This window comes from Pelophylax lessonae (assembly GCF_965119305.1).
Source record: "Pelophylax lessonae genome assembly, chromosome: 3".
Classification (NCBI taxonomy): Eukaryota; Metazoa; Chordata; class Amphibia; order Anura; family Ranidae; genus Pelophylax; species Pelophylax lessonae.
This window is the reverse complement of record NC_138770.1, coordinates 609,624,056-609,650,510: the sequence shown is the minus strand read 5'-3', so window position 1 is coordinate 609,650,510 and position 26,455 is coordinate 609,624,056. Positions and strand designations below refer to the sequence as shown.

At 41.1% G+C, this 26,455-nt stretch overlaps 1 protein-coding gene across 1 annotated transcript in view; it reads left to right on the top strand.

The window, feature by feature from the left end:
* Positions 1–23,159, top strand: part of MIA3 (MIA SH3 domain ER export factor 3) — a 195,802-nt gene extending 172,643 nt beyond the window's left edge. Inside the window, exons 26-30 of the mRNA XM_082250981.1 lie at positions 184–312; positions 5,703–5,771; positions 9,039–9,109; positions 16,057–16,213; positions 21,867–23,159. Of these exons, the coding sequence (XP_082107107.1) occupies positions 184–312; positions 5,703–5,771; positions 9,039–9,109; positions 16,057–16,213; positions 21,867–22,624 (1,184 nt within the window). The 3' untranslated portion in view covers positions 22,625–23,159. The remainder of the gene's footprint in view (positions 1–183; positions 313–5,702; positions 5,772–9,038; positions 9,110–16,056; positions 16,214–21,866) is intronic.
* The last annotated feature ends 3,296 nt before the right edge of the window (positions 23,160–26,455 follow it).

The window sequence follows — 26,455 nt, the reverse complement described above, 5'->3', positions numbered from 1 at the left end:
CACTGCCCCACAATTAAAGTTCAGAAAACCTTCCTTGTCCTACCTAAACAATAACTAAAATCCACTAAAATGTATGTCAAAATTGGTTTTACCCCCTACAATACAATTGAATGTTCTGTATGATACTGAATGGAATACCATTTGTTTTTTTTTTTTTTTTTCTGTGTCTTTTTATAACTGCAGGTGCCCTGAGCAGAGATGGCTCTTTTGGTCCTTCACCAGTGAGTGGGGGTGCCCCATCTCCTCCCATAATGATGGATGTGTCTGCCCGATCGGCTTCTGCTACCCTTAACCGATCAGAGGGAAATATTGGTTAGTATCAATGGGCTTAAATTGCACTGTATAGAACTATATGTAAAATGCTTAGGAATGCACAGTGTATTCTTTTCGATTCCTGGGTTGAACCAGCACTGAATGAAGACTGTAAGAGTAACTGAGTTTTCAGATCTTGGGAGAAGACGCTCAAGCACTGCACAGGAGTGTGTTCGCATAAGATTTTGGGATCCTAAGCTTTCTTAGAACCCCACAATGAGGCACATTGACATCACCAACATCTACAACAAGCAGCAGTATAAAGCTGGTCAAACACTGCTAGGATCTTTTTTTTTTTTTTTTCTCGTTCAGCTTGCAATCTGTCAGATTCCTCTATCCATACTATACAATGTAGATAGATGAATCTGCAGTGTCAGCTATTGATTCCAGTGGCTGTGAGAATACCTGAACAACGGCTGAATCTGATTGGGTACAACCACTGTTTAGCCAACAACATTCCACCCAGCCCCTTTGATTTTTCAATTGAAGGATGTTGGGCTGGAGGGCCACCCACAAAGTGAATTTCGTCTGGTTCATCAGAAACTGCTCAGTGTATGGCTTTAGGTAAATATTACCAGTTTTCCTCCAATTGTTTTTATTTTTATTGCTTTCACTGAGCATTTTAATTCAGGGTTGGGGGCTGCTATATAAACAGATCTGCTTTTTTATACAAGGTCCCCAATTAGCTGAGGTAAGCCAATTTGCTGCTATGGGTTACAGCTCTTTGCTGGGCTTTACATGCTAATAAAGACCTTTCTGTGATTTAGGTTTGTGTTTGACCTAAGTTTAATAAATCATATAAGGTCTTTAAATCTGTCATTTATTTTTTAAAAACCATTGCCAGGAAAAAGACATTTATTTTCTTTGTAATGTGAATTTGCTCATAAAGAAATTATACTGCGGCTTTTATGTTCATCCACTAATCCCTTGAATCCCCAGTGACCCACCAGTGACATCCAATTTATCTGAGGGGGAAAACAATCCGACACGCTTTGGCTTGCTACATGTGCAGTTTTTTTGATACTCCTTTATGATCTCACCCAGAAAGCTTGTAGAGGGACTTTCAACTAATAGTGTGTTTCTCTTCCCATTACTTGTGCTTTGTCTGGCAAAACGCAGACCCATAGGGAGAGCTGGGAGCAGCAAGTAAAAGAACTGACCTCTGTCCCTAAATAGCAAGCATTTCATCAGTGGAGGTCAGGGGGAGGTTGCGTCTCTGAATCACTGCTTCAATATCACTTTCATTGAATAAATCATTCATTTCTCCTTGCCACATTTCCTAATATCCTCGCTGGAGCTTTTATTAACGCCATGTGTTCCTGCTTCTAATATAACTTGGGAATCTAGAGACGAAGTTCTGGTATGCCAGAGGTTCACATGAGGCTCCACTAAGATGAGAGTAAAAATCTACCAGGAAACAGGCATGTAGTATAAGAGTGTACAGTACCGGCAAAGCAAGCTGTATGAGGGGCACTTACAATCTTATAAGCTGACAGTATCTTACCCATAATTTAAAGCTGAAATCCAGGCAGATGTAAAAGACAAGTTAATACAGCTATTATATTAATCACTAAATATATTTTTTAAGTGCAAGCAGTGTAAGTATCTGAATTTAACTTGCTGTCACCCTTTTGCAGTCACTGTACAGCTGAAAGATGGAGAAGCTGCAACAGTTATGCTGGAGTGATTGTATAGTAACAAGGGACATGTTGATAAGAAGAGAGAGCTAAGTGGCAGAACATTAAGCCCATCAATGTGCTAGTTCTCTTTTCACTGTCCAGCTGGAGTAGAGAAAAATCAAATCTCCTACCCTCTCTGTTTAGTGGCAGGCCAGTGTAAATTTCAGGACTGGATAGACCATTTTATGTCTAGTTGTGTGACTGGAGTTTTTTTTTTTCAATTTTTTTTGTTTATGAAACGGCAACTTCCAACAACCTAAAACTTTGCAGTAAAACAGAAAGTACAATGGAGTGCGTTAAATGGCAGTAGTAGGGGAACCCAACCACGGTTGTCCAATGTGAAATCCCTGAGGACATCGATTGTCCCCTAAGGCCAAGGGCTCATGAAAGCAACTCCATGCTGAGACCATCATAGTGATTGTGGAAAGTGAAGGGCACTGCTGTATCATTTTTTGACTATTGAGATACTGAACCAGGAAGAGAAAGAAGGGGAAAAAGAGGGGAGGAATAGGGCGAAGAGGAAAAAAGAAAAGGGGAATGAGAGGGGGTGGGTGGAGCGATGGATTACAAGTGTAGCCAGCGTGAAAAGATGCCAGTGACTAGCAGCCAGTGGGACTCACGCCCAGAAGAGATTTTCCCTCATCAGAGTATACAAACATGTTCCATAGAGTCCACATTTTGGTAAACACCTCACTTTTATGTTTATTCGTCAGTTCGAGATCCTCCATTAGATTCAACTCCTCAACCTTGCGGAGCCAGAACCCAGTAGACGAAGGCTGTGGATCTCTCCACTTAAGTGAGATGCATGATTTTGCGACGTTCAGAAGGTGGCGCAGAGATTGACCTTTTGTAGATTTTGGATGATATGCTAGTAACAATTTTTGAACAATCTGGTGGAGTTCCTTCCAGTAGTGACTGAGCTTAGAGAAGGACCAAAATTAGGAGTGTCTCCCACTCCTCCTGGCAGCGCCAGCAACTATCTGAAGTAGCCGGAAAGAATGTATGTAAAATTGAAGGGGTTCTATAACATTGCACAAAGATTCAGGAGAATCATTTCAAGATTTTGATGCAAATGCAGTCATTTTTTGTGACTCTGTAAAAGTCCTCCCCAAATCCGCTTTCCAATTCTCAAAATAGGGCAGTGTGAAATCCTCTGGAGGTAGAACCAAAAGCGAATTGAGCTTAGAAAGAGCATGAGAGAGAGCACCCTGTGTTTGAGCAATACTCTTCTAGTATGGTTAGTCTATGCTGGAAGCTATTCAAAGAGAGGGTGAGATTGAAAGAAAATGATGGATTTGTAGAGCTCTCCAAAAATCCATTGTCGGGTTCATTCGAGACTGTAATAAAGACCAACACCCCATCGCCACAAAGTGAGATGCTTGAAAGCAACTGGAGTTGCGCTTTAAATTGATAGCAAATACCTTATTGTAGATAATTCTTTTCACTTCCTATCCTAAAGGCACAGCAGCAAGCAACAGCAAGCAAGGGAAAATTTCCTTTTAGGCAGTTGTAACTTTGATAGGTGTACCCATTGGAAGACTTCTGCCCTCCTCCTGTTCTAGTTACTGCTGTATGAAAAGTTTGAATTTCCTATCACTTTCTGTCCAGGTGACAAAAAATATTCAGCTATTAATACACAGCAGGTGCTGTAAGCTGTTAAAACCAACTGAAACCTGACTTCAGAGTCTTTGTTCTGATCATTGAGAAATAATTATATCACCGTACAAGCAGCTACAGCGGTCAGTGAGGGCTTGTTTAGAAAAAAAAAACAAAGCGTTAAACAAACGTGAATTTTTCATTTTAAATTTTGCTCTTAATATTCCATATTAGATCATGGTATCTATCGGAAGGGCTGTTGATAACAAACCTGGTTCCACCTTGCGCTGATATTTTTCAATATCTTTAAACCCTTCCAGAGAGTGTATGGATTAAGGTAAATGTCTGAAACCTCCTAAATAATGTAGGAGGATACTATTAACATGAGAAATGGTGCTTAGGGTTAAAATCAAGATAAAGTACCCCTGCATGAGAGAAATATGGAAGATGCCATTGCTTTGCTCCTACTGGTTGGGTCTGGTTTCAATATTTCGAGTCACTGACCCAAGCCAAGGCTGCACATAAAAGTTTTTATGCTGGTTTGGGTCAGGGACTCAGAACTCATCAAAGCAAAGTCTTAAAAAAACTTAAAAACGAGAGAACTAGCATTCTAAAAAAGGGGAATCAACAATGGCAGACAATATACATTTTCTCATGACAATAAAAGATCCCCATTGGAGTGGGACTGTGAATGCCAGTGGACACTGTATATTGTACAATAAAAATAATTTTATTGATGAAAATACAAATATATTAGACAAGCAAAATAAGGAATACAAAAATCACAGACACATACAGGGCATTAAAATATGCATGCATTTGACAGACCATGTACCAGACCACATTGAAGACGCTCAGATGCATATGGTGATCATAGAACCGGAAACGACCCTACGCGTTTCGGGCACAAAGTAAGCCCTTCCTCAGGGGTCAACCAAAGTTCCAGATAAAGCACCTATTATGCCTAGAAAAATAAAGAATTTTTAGTAGATTGTACATTAAGTATATATGTATACACAAACGAAAAGTCATATATTTGTCTTGTAATGCGTGCTTTATGATCAGAACCTACCCTTTGCGTCTAAACAAGGGATTGGACAGGTCTGTCGCTTAAAAACGGTAGATCCTACCGTGTGGAGGGATGCCCAGATTCCCATGGGCCCGTTCAGGGCAAAAAATAGTGAGAGAGGAAAATATTTCTTACCAGGTCACAATGCGTATATGGTTATTCTAAGTGGCATAACCTTACTTTGGTTATCAAATCCTTCTTTCTTCTCCCTCTCCACATATTTTTGTCATTTGTATTAGGTTCACCATATGAGTATACCCCTCCATGGGAGTGGTCCCTGCTGAGCCATAAGTTTCTGATCATCGTGGTGCCCTGGCGGTCCCCCTGGGCAGCTACTACATCTCTTTTCCTCTCTCACTATTTTTTGCCCTGAACGGGCCCGTGGGAATCTGGGCATCCCTCCACACGGTAGGATCTACCGTTTTTAAGCGACAGACCTGTCAAATCCCTTGTTTAGACGCAAAGGGTAGGTTCTGATCATAAAGCACGCATTACAAGACAAATATATGACTTTTCGTTTGTGTATACATATATACTTAATGTACAATCTACTAAAAATTCTTTATTTTTCTAGGCATAATAGGTGCTTTATCTGGAACTTTGGTTGACCCCTGAGGAAGGGCTTACTTTGTGCCCGAAACGCGCAGGGTCGTTTCCGGTTCTATGATCACCATATGCATCTGAGCGTCTTCAATGTGGTCTGGTACATGGTCTGTCAAATGCATGCATATTTTAATGCCCTGTATGTGTCTGTGATTTTTGTATTCCTTATTTTGCTTGTCTAATATATTTGTATTTTCATCAATAAAATTATTTTTATTGTACAATATACAGTGTCCAGTGGCATTCACAGTCCCACTCCAATGGGGATCTTTTCTTGTATACATATCAATTAGGGATGATGGCCATTGGCACTGGGTGCTGAGTGTGGGGAATACTGCCTTTCTCAATTTTCTCATGACAAGAGAACTTCTAAAGCATGATTGTTGCTATTTTTTTTGTCTAATATTGTTATGTTAAATATGTATATTGTATGTGTCCTGCAGGTGGAGTGGATGCTTCCTCAGGGACCAGACGTCCTCCACATGACATGTCTGGAAGAACATCGGCTCCTGGTCAGTACATGTGATTTCTACATGGCTCCATCATTTGGTCATTGTTTTCTAGCCTGCTTTCTTTCTCAATCTGCATTGTTACAATCAAGTGGAAGGAAAGGCTTGCTATCAAATTACCTCCCTGCAAATAGTTAGAACATATTACAACTTTTTTCTTTGAAACTCATCCCTGTCACATGACTGCATTGTTTGTGAGATTATACAAGTCTGGCAGCTGTTGGGCTGCATGTCTGTTGCCTGATTGTGATGTAATTTCCAGAAGTACTGTGCCTATCTGGTGGGCATGAATATTAGGGACATTTTTATAGTAACCGGACACTAGGCAGAAGACTGGGCAGCAGGGACGAGTGGGATAGGGCAGGGCCGACTGAGAAGGGAGCAGGACAGGGCACGGCTGGATGGAAACACAGACACCAACAACGGTTTCAGGAAGTGCCTTTGAGTAGCCATATCATTGTCGGTGAAGATCAATATTGCTAATTGTCTAGATTAGACTGGGGTTTCTAATCAGTCAGTAATTACAGTTATGCATAATATAAAAGTTTGTTTTATTATATAAACAAGGCAAGGGCATATTTTAATTTTTACCTGGAATTTCACTTCAAAGCGGAAATTAGGTTAGCTTGTAAAAAGCGCCCTTTGGTGGATCACATCTTCCCTGGTAAGGCGCTGATGCTCATTAATTCTGGGAGGCTATAATAAAGAAGCATATGTATCTTATTCCTGTTGCCCAGACTGCCAGTGATTTTCTCAGCTTCAACAATGTGAATGGAACTTCGACTTCTTACATGCAGTGCAGGGTCACATGATCAGGATTCCTTAACCCTAGAGAAACAGTGACTGTACTTGTATACAGGAGTCTGGAGCCTTGGCTTCTTCCCACTCACAATTTGTAAAATAACTTTCCTCTCTACCATGCCAAATGCTAAGCATATGTTAATCTGTATCCTCACTGTGTGTGTGTGTGTGTGTGTGTGTGTTTTCTGGACTTTTACAAACCTCTTTTAGACTGGGCTTCCACCAACACCTCCAGTCTCCATTAACAATTAGAAGCTGGTCATTAAAAGCTGTCATCTGTGACATAGTGATCACCTGCAGGCTGGGAGGCCTTTTTCACAAAATAAGTCGCCAACCAGCGGATGTCACTGCAGTCTGAAGATGGCAGTGTGACTGTTTAATGCTGTAATTGTCATACAGTTACAATGTTAAAAAAATGTCTTTATGCAATTCCTAGTCTATTAAACAGTGTACCACATAAATGCTTTATATATAAACTATGACCTTATTTATCACCATGCCAATTGATGCATTCCATTGCTGCTAAATGTAACCAAGACATCTAGGTTTTTATGACGACTTGTCACAAAAAGCTAAACATAAGAAAAAGGGACCTTATTTTATTGTCCCATTTGCCTCATTCTCTTCACCCATTTGCACAGTTTTCTGTGAGCCTGTCGGGCCATGACTTTTATTTGCAGAGGAAAACTAGGATGTCTCCAATCATGAGATGGGTCAAGAAAATCTGGGAAAAAGGTCTATATACAGTATCTCACAAAAGTGAGTACACCCCTTACATTTTGGTAAATATTTTATTATAACTTTTCATGTGACAACACTGAAGAAATTACACTTTGCTACAATGTAAAGTAGTGAGTGTACAGCTTGTATAACAGTGTAAATTTGCTGTCCTCTCAAAATAACTCAACACACAGCCATTATCGTCTAAACTGCTGGCAACAAAAGTGAGAACACCCCTAAGTGATAATGTCCAAATTGGGCCCAATTAGCCTTTTTCCCTCCCCGGTGTCATGTGACTCGTTAGTTTTACAAGGTCTCAGGTGTGAATGGGGATCAGGTGTGTTAAATTTAGTGTTCTCGCTCTCACTCTCTCATACTGGTCACTGGAAGTTCAACATGGCACCTCATGGCAAAAAACTCTGAGGATCTGAAAAAAGAATTGTTGCTCTACATAAAGATGGCCTAGGCTATAAGAAGATTGCCAAGACCCTGAAACTGAGCTGCAGCATGGTGGCCAAGACCATACAAGGGCTTACCAGGACAGGTTCCACTCAGAGAACAGACCTCGCAATTGGTCCTCCACAGATGTTGAGTGCACGTGCTCAGCGTTCTATCCAGAGGTTGTCTTTGGGAAATAGACCTATGAGTGCTGCCAGCATTGCTGCAGAGGTTGATGGGGTGGGGGTTCAGCCTGTCAGTGCTCAGGCCATACGCCGCACACTGCATCAAATTGGTCTGCATCGCTGTCATCCAAGAAGGAAGCCTCTTCTAAAGATGGTGCTCAAGAAAGCCCGCAAATAGCTTGCTTAAGACAAACAGACTAAGGACATGGATTACTGGAACCATATCCTATGTTCTGATGAGCCTGAGATGTACTTATTTGGTTTATATGGTGTCAAACGCGTGTGGCGGCAACCAGGTGAGGAGTACAAAGACAAGTATGTCTTGCCTACAGTCAAGCATGGTGGTGGGAGTGTCATGGTCTGGGGCTGCACGAGTGCTGCTGACACTGGGGAGTTACAGTTCATTGAGGGAACCATGAATGCCAACATGTACTGTGACATACTGAAGCAGAGCATGATTCCCTCCCTTCGGAGACTGGGCCGCAGGGCAGTATTCCAACATGAGAACGACCCCAAACACACCTCCAAGATGACAACTGCCTTGCTAAAGAAGCTAAAGATAAAGGTGGACTGGCCAAGCATGTCTCCAGACCTAAACCCTATTGGGCATCTGTGGGGCATCCTCAAACAGAAGTTGGAGGAGTGCAAGGTCTCTAACATCCACCAGCTCCGTGATGTCGTCATGGAGGTGTGGAAGAGGACTCCAGTGGCAACCTGTGAAGCTCTGGGGAACTCCATGCCCAACAGGGTTAAGGCAGTGCTTTAAAATAATGGTGGCCACACAAAATATTGACACTTTGGGCCCAATTTGGACACTTTACCCTATGGGTATACTCACTTTTGTTGCCAGCAGTTTAGACATTAATGGCTGTGTGTTGAGTTATTTTGAGGGGACAGCAAATTTACACTGTTCTACAAGCTGTACACTCACTACTTTACATTGTAGCAAAGTGTAATTTCTTCATGAAAAGATATAATACAATATTTACAGAAATGTGAGGGGTGTACTCACTTTTGTGAGATACTGGATACAAGTGCAGAACATTTTAATGAATTGCTCATAAGGAAACCTTTTCACAGCTGCCATGCCTCCTTATTCATCATGTGACATTACTCTTTCTTGCAGTGGATCTGGGGCACTCCGCAACTGTTTTGAATAGTGGCCCCAGGACATCGTCTCCCTCTGTGGATGGATTGGTGAGTAGTTTTGATATACATTATCTTTTCTATCCTATTACATTTCTTCTTGTTTCTGTTTGTACGTGTACTACTCTCTAAATCCTTTTCTTCTTGTAAAACAAAAAGCCAAACCCATCCATTGAGTCTGAGGCTCCCATTATGTCTGCTAGTTCTCTGCAGCATGAGGAATCCCCAGCAGTGAGTATGAGAAGCTGTGCATTGGGTTGGGTGCTCGCTTAACTCATCTGGTGGGGTGCAGCCGGTACTAACATTGCATGGACTAAACCACTCTGCCACAAAAGGCAGAGCTCTCTCTCTCCCTCTCCCCCTCTCCCCCCCTCCCCCCTCTCCCCCCCCCCCTCTCCCCCCCCCCTCCCCCCTCTCCCCCCCTCCCCCCTCTCCCCCCCCCCCCTCTCCCCCCCCCCTCCCTCCTAACAATATCTAGAATTACTTCTGGGGACATTATCTCTAGTCTGGGTTGCTTTATGGAGACCTATATTTACCACCTTTTGGCTGGGAATGGGACTGTTTATTCACCCACTATTTAAAAGAAAGAAGAAATTGTGAAATTGGCCTGCTTTTAGATAATGGCTTCACTCCATAAAACAGGTTAATAATACGTTTTCGGCCTCTATAAGAAGGGTTGGAACCCTCAATGTGTAGGAACAAAGTACAGAAATTAGTAGGCTTTAAGTTTTAAACTTCTGCAATTCCCTGCACATCAGAGCTCAGAGCGAGCGATGGAGAAGCAGCACAATGAGCCAGCCAGCTGTGCTGCAGTGCTCATATGCTAACTGCTGATAAGTGAAGGCATCAGATTGAGATGAGCTCATCAGTCTGCTGCATCATCTGTGTATTAAGCGGTTTGTCTGGGGTTTACCTTTAAACCCTGTACAGACTGTTGGTGGACATGACTGCTTGTACACAACTGGTCAGTTTTGGATTTTTAAAACTGTGCATTCAGAGCCATCAAGTGAAAAAAAAATTGATAGAACAACTTGGTGTAGTTAAGATAGCAATGTTTCAGGGAGTTCAGTCGGTCAAAGGTGACACCCCTTTGATCAGTATAAAGTTAGCCTACATCATCTGTGGTTGGGGTCCCAGTGATGGTATACTGATCTCTCCTCCTATACTGATCTCTCCTCTTAGAATTTTTTTTTCCATTAAAATGCCCCTGGGTGAATAAACTAGGCAGACAAATAACTGAAAAAATTACAATTTGGACAAAGGTAAGCCCTATATCCAGCCTTGTGCCTGCCGTTGTGTAGTATTGATATCTGTTTGTTTTCTCCTTTTTTTCCACTTTCAATAGATTTTTTTTGTAAAATTGTAAAGGTACAAAACACGGCATATGAGAACTTTTTGAAATTGTCAAGAAGATAGTAGATAGCTAGAATGCTTCTCTTTTTTGTTTCATCCTGTTGTGGTGGAAAAGGCTCCACTCTTAGCCCCCTCTGAAAATGTCAGTGAGAACAGCAGAAGGGAGTAGGGAATGGCGCACTGCGATTTCTATTCTTAGTAATTCCTGTAGGATCGGTCAGAGATGGGAAAATCTTTAACCGAGATTGCCTCACTAATCATTAAGATGGCTCTCCCTAACGAATGGACATGGGATATTCCACCTACTTTGAAAATTGAGAGTGTCACAACAATCACTTCTGATGATCTGAAGCACCCTATCACTCCTTCCTTTATTTTATTGGGATTTCGTGCTACTCTCAGTTGGCATCTGGTTTCTTTTGTAATGCTATAGCATCTGTACACAAGGATAATTGTGTTCATATAGGCTTGTGAGACTTTTTCAGATCAAGCTTCCAGTGAAACCCCTTTAAGCCTGCCATAGAAGATTCAAACCATCTATGGCAGGTTGATTGTACCCAAGACTTGGGTACAACCAGCATGCTGGATTTTTACATGCGATTGTTGCCTGTGGCTATAGCTGCTAGCAATAATCACTGTTCTCCCAGCAGGGACAGCTCCCTGTGCCTCCCTTGCCTGGAGAACACAATAGCTCCACAGGAGGAATTCCCCAATCAACACAAACTTTGTTGATGGGGGAATAAAGCGATTTTTCTTTCCTGCATCCTCTGGTTGCAGTAAGGAAAATCACATCATCTATGGCTGACTGTATATTCTAGGCTCAGGTTATATAAAAGGGATTGATTTTTTTTCATTGTTGATATTAAAATGGTCAGATGTCCAAATTCTAAAGGGCAATATCAGCTCTGGCATTTGACAAATTAATGACAAAGGATCAAGACTAAGTTCCATAGGGGTGACAGGGCTTAATGAGAAATTAATCTGTGGAAGCTGTGCCCCGAATAAGGCAAGCAAAGGGACCAGTTATCAGTATTGCATTGCTGTGGTATCACTGCAGCTGATCGTATCCCTGTTAGTGAATTACCATGTCTTGCCCTGCACGGTGTCTCTGTGTGCAGGGTGGCCATCTTGGTGCAGGCATCATTTTGCTTTCCTTCAGCAAGCAGAACAGTGAGCAGCCCCGTAGTGACATCTTCTAATCTCATTCAAAATCTTGTGAGACTAGCAGTCAAAAGAAGCAGTGCCTTAGGTGAGGTCACACTGCAGATATATAGCTATGAATCCATAGCCACACTCGCATACCAGGAAGTTCTCTGCTAACTTTTAGGGGAAATTCAAGATAAAAGGTCGATTTTTCAAGGTACTGCTTAGTACAGTTGCCATTTCTGTAAGTTTCCTAGATAAAAATTTTTGCTTTTAAACCTGACTTTTAGAGAGAGGTAGAGATTGATTTGAAGAATAACACCTGTAATTGCGCTACATGGTGCTGCACCTAATCACAGACTCTTTTTAGGCCAGGCCAAGTTCACTTTAATATTAAGCTTGGCATCCATGTTCTCTAGGAACTAACAACATCACCATCTCACTAAAGCCTGGAGCACACAGTGCGATTATCGGACACATGCTTGTCCATTTTTTTTCTTTTTTTGCATGCTAGTCTCATATCATAAATGAAGAGTTTACGAAAATTCTCATATGACAGAATGAAGATTCAGAAGTGATATATTGTATTTTCAGATGAAAACTGTACTGATTAACCACTTAAGGACCAGGCCTATTTCTGGCACTTGTTGTTTACAAGTTAAAATCGGTATTTTTTGCTAGAAAATTGCTTAGATCCCCCAAACATTATATATATATATATTTTTTTTTTTTTTTTTTGGAAGAAACCCTAGGCCTAGAGCATAAAATGGAGATCGTTGCAATACTTTGTCACACTGTATTTGAGCAGCGGTCTTACAAACGCAATTTTTTTGGAAAAAATACACTTTTTTAAATAAAAAAAATCAGAAACCGTTAAATTAGCACAATATTTTTCTATAATGTGAAAGATAATGTTAGATAGTAACTAGATACCCAACATGTCATGCTTCAAAATTGTGCACGCTCGTGGAAGGGCGACAAACATTGGTACTTCAAAATCTCTATAGGCAATGCTTTAAAAATTTCTACAAGTTACCAGTTTAGAGTTACAGAGGAGGTCTAGGGCTAGAATTATTGCACTTGCTCTAACTATTGCGGCGATACCACACGTGTGGTTTGAACACCGTTTACATATGTGGGCGCATCTTGCACATGCGTTCCCTTCTGCGTGCGAACTCGGAGGGACAGGGCGCTTTCAATTTTTTATTTTTTTTCCTTATTTTACCTTTTATTTTTACATTGTCCCTTTTAAAACATTTTTTTTTTATCACTTTTATTTCTATTACAAGGAATATAAACATCCCTTGTAATAGAAACAAGAAGGACATGTCCTCTTTATAGTGTGAGATCTGGGGGGTCAAAAAGACCTTAGATCTCACATCTACACTTAAAAGCCAAAAAAAAGGCATTTTTTTTCAGCATGAAAGAAATGGGCGCTTTAAGGCCGTTGGGAGGAAGCAACGTATGACGTCGCTCTGGTCCTCCAAGGCCATAGAGTCGAGTAGGGGCCAGCTTGCCCTCACTCGACTTCCTGCCTGGGACATGGATGGACAGGATCGTTTTCCCCGCTACCGACGGCTCCGGTAATCGGGGAAAATGACCGGGAGCGACGGGATGGGGGCACCTCTCTCGCGGCCAATCCGCCGCTGGGACCACTTTTATGTGAAAGAGGACTGCTCGCCCTGTAAGAAAATACCGGTGTTAGCTGCCATAACCCCGGTATTTAATATCAAAGTACCGACGTAAAACTGCGGTGGGCAGTCCGGAAGTGGTTAAACAAAAATCGTATGATCTGGTATCGTACGAGAAAAATGTTTGCGTTTGTCCCTTCAAATAGTTTCAGGTGAAAGCTGTGTACTAACGATCAGATTATCGTATGATTGCCTCGAAAGCGGTATTTTTTTGTACTATTTTCTGATCGTGTGATTGGGCCTCAGGTCTATTTACAAAACAGCAATGTAGCCAAGATCTCATTAAAGTAATGTGACCAGCCTCTCCTCCAATCAAGGAGTTCTATGTGCAGCCCTGAGCATGCTCTGCATCCTCTACCCTGCATTTTATGTATGGGCTGTAAAGTTCAGGATGTGTAGCAACACTGTGGTAGTGAACGGATAGCTGTGTCCACTATTCGCAATGAATAAGTGATAAGTGTTCCTAGTGAATTGATAGGCTTACTGTGACGGCCACCATTTATTTACACTTTAAGTGTACTCCTTTCTAAAAAATGGACTCTTATTTGAAGAATTCTGCGGGATACTTTTTCTGGAGAAGTGATGGAGCTGTCCCAGTTAAAGTGTTCAGAAGATATAGTGGTATCGTCTGAACACTACGGCCCATTCCTTTCTCCAAAAAGAGAATATTCCTCAGAATTCTTCAGATAAGAGTTGGTTTAAAACGTTCTGCCTCTTTGCTCAAACTTTTATAAATGGGGATTCTTTGGCTCTAAACGCATTGCCAACCATTTGTCACATTGCTATCTACAATAAGGATTTTGGATTTATAATACAGATGTTTGGTGCTTTTTTTAAAAAAAAATCTCACGCGGATGAAGGGAAGATAAGTATTGGCAGCTTTAATTCTGCTTTAGGTTGGTGGGATGCGGCCAGCGTGTTTGCTTTTCTTAAAGCACAACTGCAACCTAAGTTTTTTTTTTTTTTTTTTTTTTTTTATGTATTTTGGAGGTAGGAGGGGGAAGGGTTGAACCTCTGTCAAGTTTTTTAATTTTCATCTGCATCCTTATCAGGGAAATTTTCCCTCCGTTTCTGTCAGGATTGGAAGCAATGGGAAATCTCCCCAAAAGGAACAGGGCAAAAAACACATTGACAGTAGATTGGGGAAAGGTTAGGACTTGAAATTTTATATCCTGGTAACGCCTGCACTTACCCATTTCTTGTACAAATTTTAAAAGAGACAGGGAGTGAGGAAGAATCTCTACAAAGGGGCTACACACAAATAAGAATCTTACATCATTTTTAGTTCTTCCTCACTCTGTCAAACTATCAAGTTATTTACTTGTGACTTTGCATGGATATTCAGAGGCTGGTGGAAAGAGAGAATTCACCTTTTCTTCTAGTTTGGTCTTCATGGCTCAATCTCAGGAGAACATTTGCACAAATCACCCCCAACTTTCTTACTGACTAAGGTCCCAGAGATACCAGTGCCTCCCTCTTACTGTGCACATTTATTGAAAAGTGAAAGGTCCTCTTTATATATATATATATATATATATATATATATATATATATATATATATATATATATTGCTACAAGAAAGAAGTTAAGATATTTTGGAAAATAGGTCATTTTGAAACTCCTCTCAGGGCACCAAAAAAACTTACCAGTGTTCAATGAGTTATATTCTGTTCCCAAAAAACGACCCTCCCGTTGTCATGCTGACTTTCTTCTACATTAGGAAACTCTTATGTACATGTAGGAGCTGCTGTACTTTTGGGCCACTCTAATGTATGCACTGTAGGTCTCACAGACCCCAGTGTTTTGGTCGTGTATCTGCCTCCCTCTTCTGCTCACCATTCACAAAACAACACAACCCCAGGTTTGTTTTTTATGAATAGCCAGGGGGAGAGGAGGCAAAAAACAACCAGAGCTCTGGGGTCTACTAGACCTGTAGCATTTGTTTCCAAGCAGGCCAGAAATCCAGGGGGCGCTGTACCTTCTCCACATGTACACAAGATTTGCCTAATGTAAAAGGTGGGCATGAGGGGGAGTGGCATTTTAACAGGGAACGGAATATACAACTGAACGCTGGTAAGTTATATGAGCCTAAAGTTGGCCTTTAACATGCATGTCCGGGCAAATTTAAACACATATTCAGTAAATCTGCAATACATGCACATTTTTGTCTCTTTACAATGCTGCAAGTACAGAAAAATAACTGATGATCAGCCATAAAATCCAGTGAGACTTCCTGCACAGTTTTGTCTGCCCCGTCTGGTTCTTCCCTTCTGTACTAAAAACACCTCACCCTTATGTGGATGAAGAGAGCGTGAGGAGTTCCATAGTGCAGCATATTTTTCTCAGCCCCGATATGCATGTCTGTGCCCAGATGTACATACTGGGGCTGAGAAACATATGGAGTTTTAAGTTGCTGATCTCTCCTAACATTCATGCTAAAATATTTGCGGAGTCGCTGACCCAGAACAAGCGTATAGTAAGTCAGAACTCTTGGTTTAATTTCTGGGTCTGTGACTCGGAAAGTATTAAAGCCATTGGATAAGTATGAAGGGTCAGGTATTTGGCATTCTTCAGTGGGAATTAGCAGTGGCAGCCTTCATGTTTATGTCAGGTTTCTTTGGACATATTTCAACCCTGTATTGCAGTGCAGCATGCTCGTGGGTAATTGGCTGGCCTTCTCAACTTCTCTGATGGTGTGTAATGAATGTGGCTAACTTACTATATTTGCTTTGAGTGGTTTTATATTTTAAGATAGCCAGAAAATAGGACTTATACAAAGGTGCTCGAGTGAGATTGTTTTATGTTTCCAGGTTATGCCTGTAGCTAAAGGTCCTCCATCATTTCCTGGCACTCCGGTGATGAACTCCCCAGCAGGGGCTCCTATGATGTCACAACCTCCTGGCCGTCTGATTGGTCCAACTCCACCAAGAGGACACTTCGGGTCTCGATCACTGCCTCCTGGACAAAGTAGGAATATCATGCAAACATTCTACAGCTTGCTTTTTGATCTTGTTACTCCTCTGTTTTCCTTTCTATATATACAGATATTTACAGTTTTGGTTGCATTTGCCTTTAACATCTCCATTCACTTTTCTTGTATTGAGCACTGTATGCCAGCCGCTCACCTCACAGCAGGTTTGAAACCTAAGAACTCCGATGCAGACTTCTGTAGCTTTAGTACAAAGACAAAGTAACACCACTCCCAAGGCCCTGAAACTTGTTCCTCTGATGTTCCAGTGCTTTGCCAAGCTTGTGTAGGTTCTCCAAACAGATATTAAAAGGGACTAAACCCTCCAATCCTTTACAGACAAGGAAGTTGTCTGTTTAATCTGCAGTTGCCATGGCGCATGTGTGACCAGTTATGACACCAGCCACTTGATGCCTTGACAGTTTGGTTGAAAGCACAAGCAGCAGTGCAAGTTATTCACAGCATGCCTTTAATGTAACTGTTTTGGTAAATGGTTAAAGCAATGGGTTCAGCTCCACATTAAGAGGCATAGCAGCTGCATTTAGAGTACCCTGCATTCTTTGAAAAGCTTTGACTCAGATATGTCAAATCTTCCCATTTAGATGTGTTTCACCCAACAGGTGGGCTTAAATGTACAGGTAAGAGAGGCAGGAGGGGAGGGATATCTATCCTTGCATGTCTGTAAGGGAGAATCCAGTCAGGCCTCTGTCTTAAAGGAGAAGCATGGGAGTAAAAAAAAAAAAAAAAAGAAAAACTCCTGTAGAACGAATCACACTGGTCTTTCAGTTCTTGGTCTGCTCTGAGCAGAGAGCGGTGAATGTCAATCATCGCTCTCTGCACTGTCCCTTCCGAATCACTCACTGGAGCGCCAGGCTTCGGGAGGAGGCGGGAGCAGCTGGCTCAGGCTCTCATCTTAATGAAGTGTATAGAGGAGAAGAAAGGAGATTAACTACCAATATTTTTTTCTTTGCAATCAAATTGCAGTTTTGTGTGATCACAGGAGATTCAGTTGTCACACTACTAAAAATCTTTTGTTTAGCAGCTCATAGTAAAAGCAATGTAATGCAAAGAGATCATGAGATTTTAGTTGTATGATTGGGTGACTAAAACATTCCCATGTTATACTGCATGAGATGCAAGGAACCTCAATTATACTTTATAGGAAGCCTGTACATTCATACAGACATAAAGATCATCTGGAAAGAACCGGGAGGCAGAAACCTCTATGATACAGTATGAGGAGCCTGTGCATTCTTCCAGGAGCCTCTGGTATACTGTTCATTGGTGCTTGTACATCAGTCCTGGAGCTACCAATCTCGGTTATACTAGAGCGACCTCTATTATACTGTACCAGGAAGCCTGGAACATGTGCCATACTGTATAGGGATATTGAAAAAGTACAATCAGTGTAACCTTTAATATTACTAATAAATCATATGCAAGCTAAACACCAAGGGTACATTTCACAAAAACCCAGAAAGAAAATATATAATAAAAAAAAAAAACAGTGCAGCGCAACTAAAAAGCACATTAATTCACAAGTCAAAACAGAAAAATAGTCCTTAGGATGGACAATAATCCAGAGCCCCAATGGAAAGAGATCCTTGAAAGTGAAAACTTCCTTCTGTGAAAAGTTCAAACACCTGGAAACATGCGTGATTGGGACTACCACCGGCACACAGATTGCTTGCTCACCTCCAAATAATGGAATTCTACGTGCGGAACACATAGGTGTTTGGAGCTGTGTCTGTACCTGCCTTGATGTGCATCATAACAAGAGCATTACTGTGTAAATGTTAACAATAATGTGTGCGTTTTTACATACAGAGAGCACTTTGATTGTTTTATTTTTTTCATACATGCTATGAAAACTGTAATTACCAGAGCGGCCAAGACTTGTTTGCACCAGTTATGTCTAACCAATTGGGACACTCCCATTGCCGGCAATAGGCTGAGATTTGACCTGCAAACTGACCTGGCAAATCGCCCCGATATGAGTGGGGGCTTATACATATATATGTGTATATTACATATACATAAGTGTATGATATTTTAAAGTATAATTTCACCTTTTGGAGCATATTGCACCCATATTTAGGGTGTAAGATAAACTGTTTCAGGTCAGCCCTGCCAACACACCCCCCACCCATGACAGTGGGTGAGGGATCCTCTCCCTGCCCCCACTGTCACACTTTGAAGAAGATGCGTCATTCATTTACAGCAATATGTAAATGAGAGTCCTGTCTACCAACGTGGCAGATGGTTTGTAATTCTCAGTTAACTGTGAGGGTGCTGATGAGTACCCTCCTAGTTCATTGACATTTCCTCCTGCTTTGTAACTGTCTGTCCATACACAGGTATGGGCAGAAAAGCTGGGGGCAGCGTCTGCAGGGACCTGACCTTGCACACGTGATCTACTGATTGTGAGTGCAATGCGCTGCAGACTCCTCTGCAAAAAGAAAAATGGATGCACTTTTTTTTCCTGTGAAAATATGTGCATTTATCATTTGTTGCAAATGAGTATATTACTCCCCTTCTGCTCCACTATCTTGGTAGTATGTTTGGTATCCCCCTGTCCGGATGTTACCATGTACAGTCAAACCTTGGATTGCGAGCATAATTCGTTCCGGAAGCATGCTTGTAATCCAAAGCACTCTTATATCAAAGCAAATTTCCCCATAAGAAATAATGGAAACTCCGATGATTCGTTCTACAACCATTTATTCATAAGTCCTTCAGTTTATAGTCAATATAAAAAGATTATAGCATTGTGATAGGTTGTGTAACCATAAAATGTCCATCCACAAATAGCCACTTCCACAAGGGGATTAGAAGCAAAATCCAGCAGGAGCTACAGAGTATCAAAGAGAAGAGAGGCGCCTCTAAGTGTAGCAATATGGTTCCATTTAATGAAGGTACAACATTTAGCAACTCACATGGTTGATGAATAAAACAGGCACATCTAAGTATGCAGGCATCCGCAGTAGTCCACATAGACTATCTTCTGCACCACCGGCTGCCAGTCTGTAATCCTGACCGGGAAGACCACCCTGGAGTAAAGCAATCTGATAGCGAGGGGCAGCATGGAAGGGATGACGTAGATGGAGGTGTGGAGGATGGTCTATGTGGACAGCTTTACTCCTGATGCCGGCATCCTTAGATGTGCCTGTTCCAATCATCAACCATGTGAATTGCTAAATGTTGTACCTTCATTAAATTTAACCATATTGCTACACTTAGAGGCGCCTCTCTTCTCTTTTAGACTCAGCTGTGACTTGAGGCTACTTGTATATCAAGACATCGCTTGTATATCAAGTCAAAATTTATTTGAAAATTTTGCTTGTCTTGCAAAGCGCTCTTAAACCAAGTTACTCTCAAACCAAGGTTTTACTGTATACTGCTTCTGTCTTGATTACGGTTCTTTCCAGATGATCTTTGTCTGTATGCACTACTGTGCTCTGAGACAGTCTTGTATTACTGTGAAGTTGTGATGTAACCTTCACTCCCACCCTGATTATGGATTGTATGCTCATTAGGCAATAAAGAACTTAAAAAGGCAAACTTTAAACTTAAATATGGTAACATTTCTGCAGCTTCTTCTTTTTTTTTTTTTTTTTATAAAGGTGGATCTTTTTATTTTTCCATTTTATAAATATTTCCACATTATAAAAAGACCACAAAGAGAAATAGTTTCCTAAGAAAGCCATCAGAATGTGTTTGTGGCTAGAGCAGCTTGTCCCATGCTACTCATGCCGTGTTTCCTCTTGTATTGGAGAAGAAAGCAGGGAGAACCCATCACTGACCTGACAGACGAGGAATTCTACTACAGATTCCTTGGCAGGGTGGAGGCATGTGAGAGTTAAAAAACACTGAAAATCCTCAGCATGGGATTTCTGGGAGAAGAGACAAAGCTATAGACTAACAAACCATATCTGGTCTATGGGCAGACAGAGAGACAGTTTGTTGGATATGTTGGTGGACTCTGCAGGCGATGCAGTGTGTATGAAAAGCTGATGACAGCAATGACCCAATCAGAACATAAGATAAAATTATCTTGGGGCTTGTGCACACAGTTTTACTTTGCATTTTTCATCACTTTGGTGGTGAGAAACAAAGAAGAAAGTGCATAGGAAAAAATATATTTACTGCATACATACAACCTACAGAATAAAGCTGACCATACACCAAAAGATTTCCTGGACTGTACGAAAGAAATCCATAGATTCCCCTTTTCACAAATCTACTGCTGATCACGTTTGTATTCTGACAGTCAACATCCGCAGCTGTCAGAATACCTGAACTGTGACTGCAGCATATTGCCTACAGAAGACGTATCCTCGTGTAATATTCCTGAGGATACTTCTGAGGAGTCAAGATGAGGGACCTAAGGTGTGTCTACCTTACATCTGTTTAGTTTAGTGTTTCTCAACCTTTTTTCAGTCAAGACGCCCTTAAAAATTATAGACCATCTCCATGCACCCCTTTCTAAAATGTAAAAAGCTATTCTATAACGCAGCAACATCCACACACGTAGGACACCCACTGTTAGAGGTGATTTATCCTTCCAAAGCTAATACACTTTTGCTCACTAGTACTGACTAGAATACCTATGTTTCTCTTCTCCCTCAATTTCTCTACATCAATCGCCATGTCACCATGTGTTTTCTGTGCGGCTGCATTTTAGAAAAGGTGCAGGAACCTTTCCCTGTGTTTCCCCGCAGGCACAGCAACCCATTTAAATGAATAGACTGCTGTGCCCGCGCAAATGCATGTTGCAAAAGCACACGTGTGAATCTAGGCTTAGATAGTTGTCACTGAAACAAGTGTCCCAGTTGGAAGTCCTGACTTCTATTGCCGTTCTTGTGACAAATCAAACTTTCAGGTTTTCCCCTCAAAAAGGATTTTGCTTTATATATGCTTTACCCATTTGCTGTGGCTTTGTGGAATGGGGCGGGGCACATATCATGGGGAAAGTTTTTCTTTGGATTCACAGGAGATATAAGAAAATAGCAAGGTTATTCATCAACCTGATACCCTCTAAAACTCAAATATAATTTTTTTCTACATATTCTTTTTTGGCTTTGTGCATTTTATGTAAACAAAATGCATACAAAAACTTTTAGACCCCTTTCACACAGGGGCGACGCTACTTGCTGGGGCGACCTGTGAAGTCGCGGTGCACAGCACGGACTTCATATCATTCAAGTCAATGCAGGTCGCCTCCAGGTCGCCCCAAAGTAGTACAGGACCCTTTTTCTAAGTCGGAGCGACTTGTGTCGCTCCTATTAGAACGGGTCCTGTGCTAATCAATGGCAGGCGACCCACCGCGACTTGTCAGGCGACCAAGTCGTCTGACAAGTCGCGCTAGTGTGAATGGGGACTTAGATTAAGGACCTCATTATGTTTAAAATACATTGTTGCTAGACACACAGGGAGTGCATATGTGGGTAATAAGCATTTTGCTCCTTGCTAATATATACAATTTCTTGTGCCAAACATCAGAATACATTATCCAAATTGGAAACTCAAAACTTTAAGAAACTGAAATGCCTTGAGACAGGCCCCGAGATATTTAGCTACTCTCTAATAGGTTGTAGGTAGATGGTAATGCACACTGGAAACCTTTCTTATTATTTGTTTTCTTTGTTTCAGTGCATGGCCCTCCTCCAGTTCCAAGAGATTTTCCTCCAAGACCTATGATGCCGCCTGGCGGAATACATCCTCCTGATCCAAGAGGTCTGATACGAGGCCAGTTACCTCCTAGAGATTACCCTCCAGGCCCTTACCCAATGCCACCACCAGGAGCCAGGGACTTCCCACCAGGACTGCCACCTCCAGGACCCAGGGATTTCCCACCAGGTCCACCACATCCTGGATCTCGGGACTTCCCTCCTGGTGCTCTACCTCCTAGAGATTTCCCACCTGGTCCCCCTCCACCTGGAGCTCGAGATTTCTTTCAAGGTCCTCCGCCACCAGGTGCTCGGGACTTCCCACCTGGTCTTCCACCTCCAGGAGCTCAGGAGTTGCCTCCAGGAATGAGGGACTTTCCACCAGGTCCACTACCTCCAGGCGCCAGAGATATTCCACCAGGGCTCCCTCCTCCAGGCGCTAGAGACTTCCCACCACTGCCTCCTCTTGGTTCAAGAGAGTTTGTCCCAGGCCTACCACCTCCTGGAGCCAGGCATTTCCTACCTGGGCCACCACTAGGTCCTAGAGAATTTCTACCAGGCCCTCCACCACCTGGAGCAAGAGACTATCCTCCAGGTCCCCCGTCTAGAGACTTTGTAGCAGGAACACATCCTGGAGTACCCGCTGGGCCTTCATTACCTGATCAGCGACCTGTTTCGCAGAGTCATAATCCACCATCACAGACAAACAAAGACCAGTCTCAAGCTCATAGCAAAGTCTAAAATTTTACACAAATTTGCTGGCACAGTTCCTTTGTTTCCTAAAGGATAAAGTTACCGGTTTACAAAAAACTTCCAGTTTATGTCACATGTCTTATATTTGCAATAAATATTTTATTCCATTCAGCCTCCTTAGAAATTTTAATGGTTAATTATTTACAGCAAATTTTTTTTTTTCTATATTAATTTCTGAAACCGGGTATTTTATTTTTTTTGTAAAGCGTGCAATACAAAACTCAACATTTTTAGTTTTAATTTTGCTCTATTTGTTGGCAGAATTTTTGTTTTTTTAAAAGTTATTATTTAAATGTTCTGTATGTAGCCATGATTCGTGGAAAGAAATGAATGTCTAAAATCTTTGAAAAACATTTCCTGTGGAAATAACATTTTTTAAGAATATCGTTATTTTGACTGATTTCCACACTTGGCTAGCTTAATTCTATACCACTGGTTTACATAGGACAGATACTTGTTTTTAACATCTGGGACTGAGGAACCAGAAAGAGAACATAAATGTATATTGGAAATAATAATAAAGAATTAAAAATGTAAGTTGTGTGCCTCAGTGATTTGCGTTTTCTGGCAAAGTTTTAGGCTGGTTTCACACAGGCTTCAGCTTGTATAAGAGCAGTGTGAACAGCAACTTTGATAAAGCATTAGCAGAGATTTCATAAAGCTTTGTTGATGCTTTTAAAGTACCATTCAGTTCCAGTTTATAAATGTTGAACACAGATCCTAATAGGAGTTCTGATTGCCACTTTAAGCAAGCTACTAGTAGGCTTTCAGCAAGCTTCAAGAACTTCTAAAGCCTGCTAGCAGCTTGCTTAAAGTGGCAATCAGAACTCCTTTTAAGATATGTGTTCAACATTTACACACTGGAGCGGAATGATACAATAAAAGCTTCAACAAAGCTTGCTGAAAGCTTTACATATGTTTTATTAAAGCTTGCTGATCACATTATTCTTATACAAACTAAAAACCTGTGTGAAACAGGCAGGTATAAAAGACACAAATGAATTCAGCTGAACATTAATCCATTATTAATACTTATTATCCAAGCAGTGTTAGTACATGAATTTGACTTGGTATACGACTCTTGCAGTCCCTGTACAACAAAGCTCCGAATGGGAGATGGAGAAGCAGCACAAGGAGCCATTCTGTTCATGTGCTAACAAGGAACAGGTCAATGAGTTCATCAGTTTACTGCTTTTCTTTTCACTGTCCAGGTGACAGGGAGAGACCAGACCTGTAAAGCAGGACATACACTACCAGATTTTGGAATGAACGTTCATATGAAAATGTGCAGGACATTCGACGAGTTGTTCAAAAGTACTCAAAATTTAGTTTTGCTTTTAATATTCGATATGGGAACTAATGGACTTTCCCAAAAAATGTAAATTTCTATTCAAAACCTTAAAATTTTCTTGTCCCTGCAGAGGAAAACACATTTTGGTTGACACCACTAATGCCCAGGAAATGGAACGAATGATGGTAAAATATGAACAAAATTCCACTAGTGTATAGTCAGCCTAAAGCAGTATTAAACCCAAAAGAAAACATTTATTATATTGCAGCTTACCAATTCTTCTTTCTTCTATTTTCATCTGGTGGTCCAGCCAGCAAGTCTGCTGTTTTTCAAAAGCACAAGCTCTCCAACACAATGTATCAGTTTACACAGATGGGACAAACCAGCTAACACTGGCAGGGGTGATTAAAATGATCAACTTTTATTTATTCATGCAAAACCTTCATCTCAAAAGAAAAAAAAAACTGCTGTTACTGATTATAAAGTGTGAACTGGAGTTAAGTGTATCTAAATCTGCTAATACATTTAACACCACCGCCCCCCCCCCCCCGTCCCCCCCCCAACTGACATGTTGTGGTCTGCTGTGCCTCCTGTCCTCATTCAGCCAAAGTTCTCACTAATACAGGTGGTGTGTTACTGGCCAAATCACCAGGTGAAAACAGAGGGGGGGTGGGGAGCCAAAGAAAACTAATGCAGCCACCACATCTAATAATTGGTAAGCTGCAATGATTACATTTTTGGTTTTGGGTTTAATACCGCTTCAAGTTTTAACGCAACAGCAAAAATTAGGTCTCCTGCCCTTCCAAACAGGGTTGTGTTAATCTTAAGGAGTGGATGGACAGATGTACAAATATTTTGCCAGGTAAAACAGCACCTATATATATATATATATATATATTTATATTTCATCTTTCGATTTACAGTAACCGTTTTAAATTCAGTTTTAAACATTTTAGGAGCCAAATACCTAAACTTTCCTGGTGACGTTTAGATTATTTTTTTTTAAATAATGTTAAATGTTTTTCTTCTACCAGTTCTTAGCTGTGTCTTATTGACTCCAGAAACCAAAGTTAAGGGCAGTTCACACCATATGCAGGGCTTTTTTCTGCATCAAAAAAGCATGGAAAGTAGGTTATATGGATTCCAATGGCATAGTTCACACCAGCGCAGTGTACAACAAGCTGATTCTTACCTGCGCCAATCTGTACTGGAACGCAGTAAAAAGCATCAAAAAAGCAGTGCAGTACTGCGAAAAAAAAAAAAAGTATTGAATGCATCCGGAAACGTATTGAAAAAAAGTGCATGCAGAAAAGCATCTGGAATTAATCTGGAGGACTTTTTTGGGCCATGACAGGCAAGTAAGAACAGTTGAAAATATATAAAAACAGCGCTAGCATCAAAAAAACATGAAATATACAAAAAAAAAGTCCAAATAAAGTGATGTAATCAATTATAAAGTGCGCTTGTGCTCCAATCTTCTTAAAAGTGCCAAAGAGTCCCCATAGAGGCTCTTACCATAAAGGGGGCCATCATTTGTAGAGGAGGGTGGAGAGGTCCTTCCTGGATCCCCAACCATCCCAGAGGAGGCCGGCCTAGGAGGGGACAAGGTATGTATCCAGGTTATAACAATTATAGGGGTGATTTTCAGAGGAGAGGATATGGAGGTCCCCCAGAAAGAGAGAGGGAAGGATCCCAATTCAGGGGTAGGGGGAGGGGTCAATACCCCCAAGAAAGAAAGGAAGGGGATTGGAGACCATGGTATCCTATGACACCATCCCAATCCCATACAAAGGAAATAAGAAGAGAAGGACAAGAGAGTTCAGAGGTATTTTTTTTTATTTAAGTGACGCAACTTTTACAACAGATGAATTAAAAGTATTGGAACTCGGTCTTAAAATTGCTCCAGATAGGAACCTGAATAAATTCAATGTTTTTATAGATTTTCAGAAATTTATCAGAAAACTTGACATTAAATTGTTTTTTTAAATAAAAAACATCTATCACCAGAACAGGATGATTCTGGTTACCAACTGACTGAATTGAGAAACAACTCAACCTTTAACCTGAAAAATAATAATTTTCTGAAGTTTTCAGGGCTATGGTTAAACATGACCTTGAAAAACTCAAAATGAATCCCACAAGACGTGAGAGAAATATTGAAAAGGGTTTCTAATCATTAGAAAAGAAGAAACCGATTATCAGAGCAGCAGATAAGGTTGGGAGGGTTGGTGATTCTCAACAAATCAGAATATTTAGCCAAATGAAATAGACTAGTGGGCGATAAAGAAACTCATGAGGAGTTGAGGAAATCAACAAACAAATATAGGCCCAAACTGAAATGATTGGTCAAAGGAAAGAGGGAGTATTGAATAAAAGAGCGGCCAGATATTTAATACGGGATGCACCAAGGGTACCTGTCATTTATCAACTGCCTAAGGTCCATAAGAATCCTCTCAAACCTCCGGAGAGACCCATTGTAAGTGGAGTACATTCTTTTTTTTCTAGAATAGGTGAAACCTAGGTTGTTT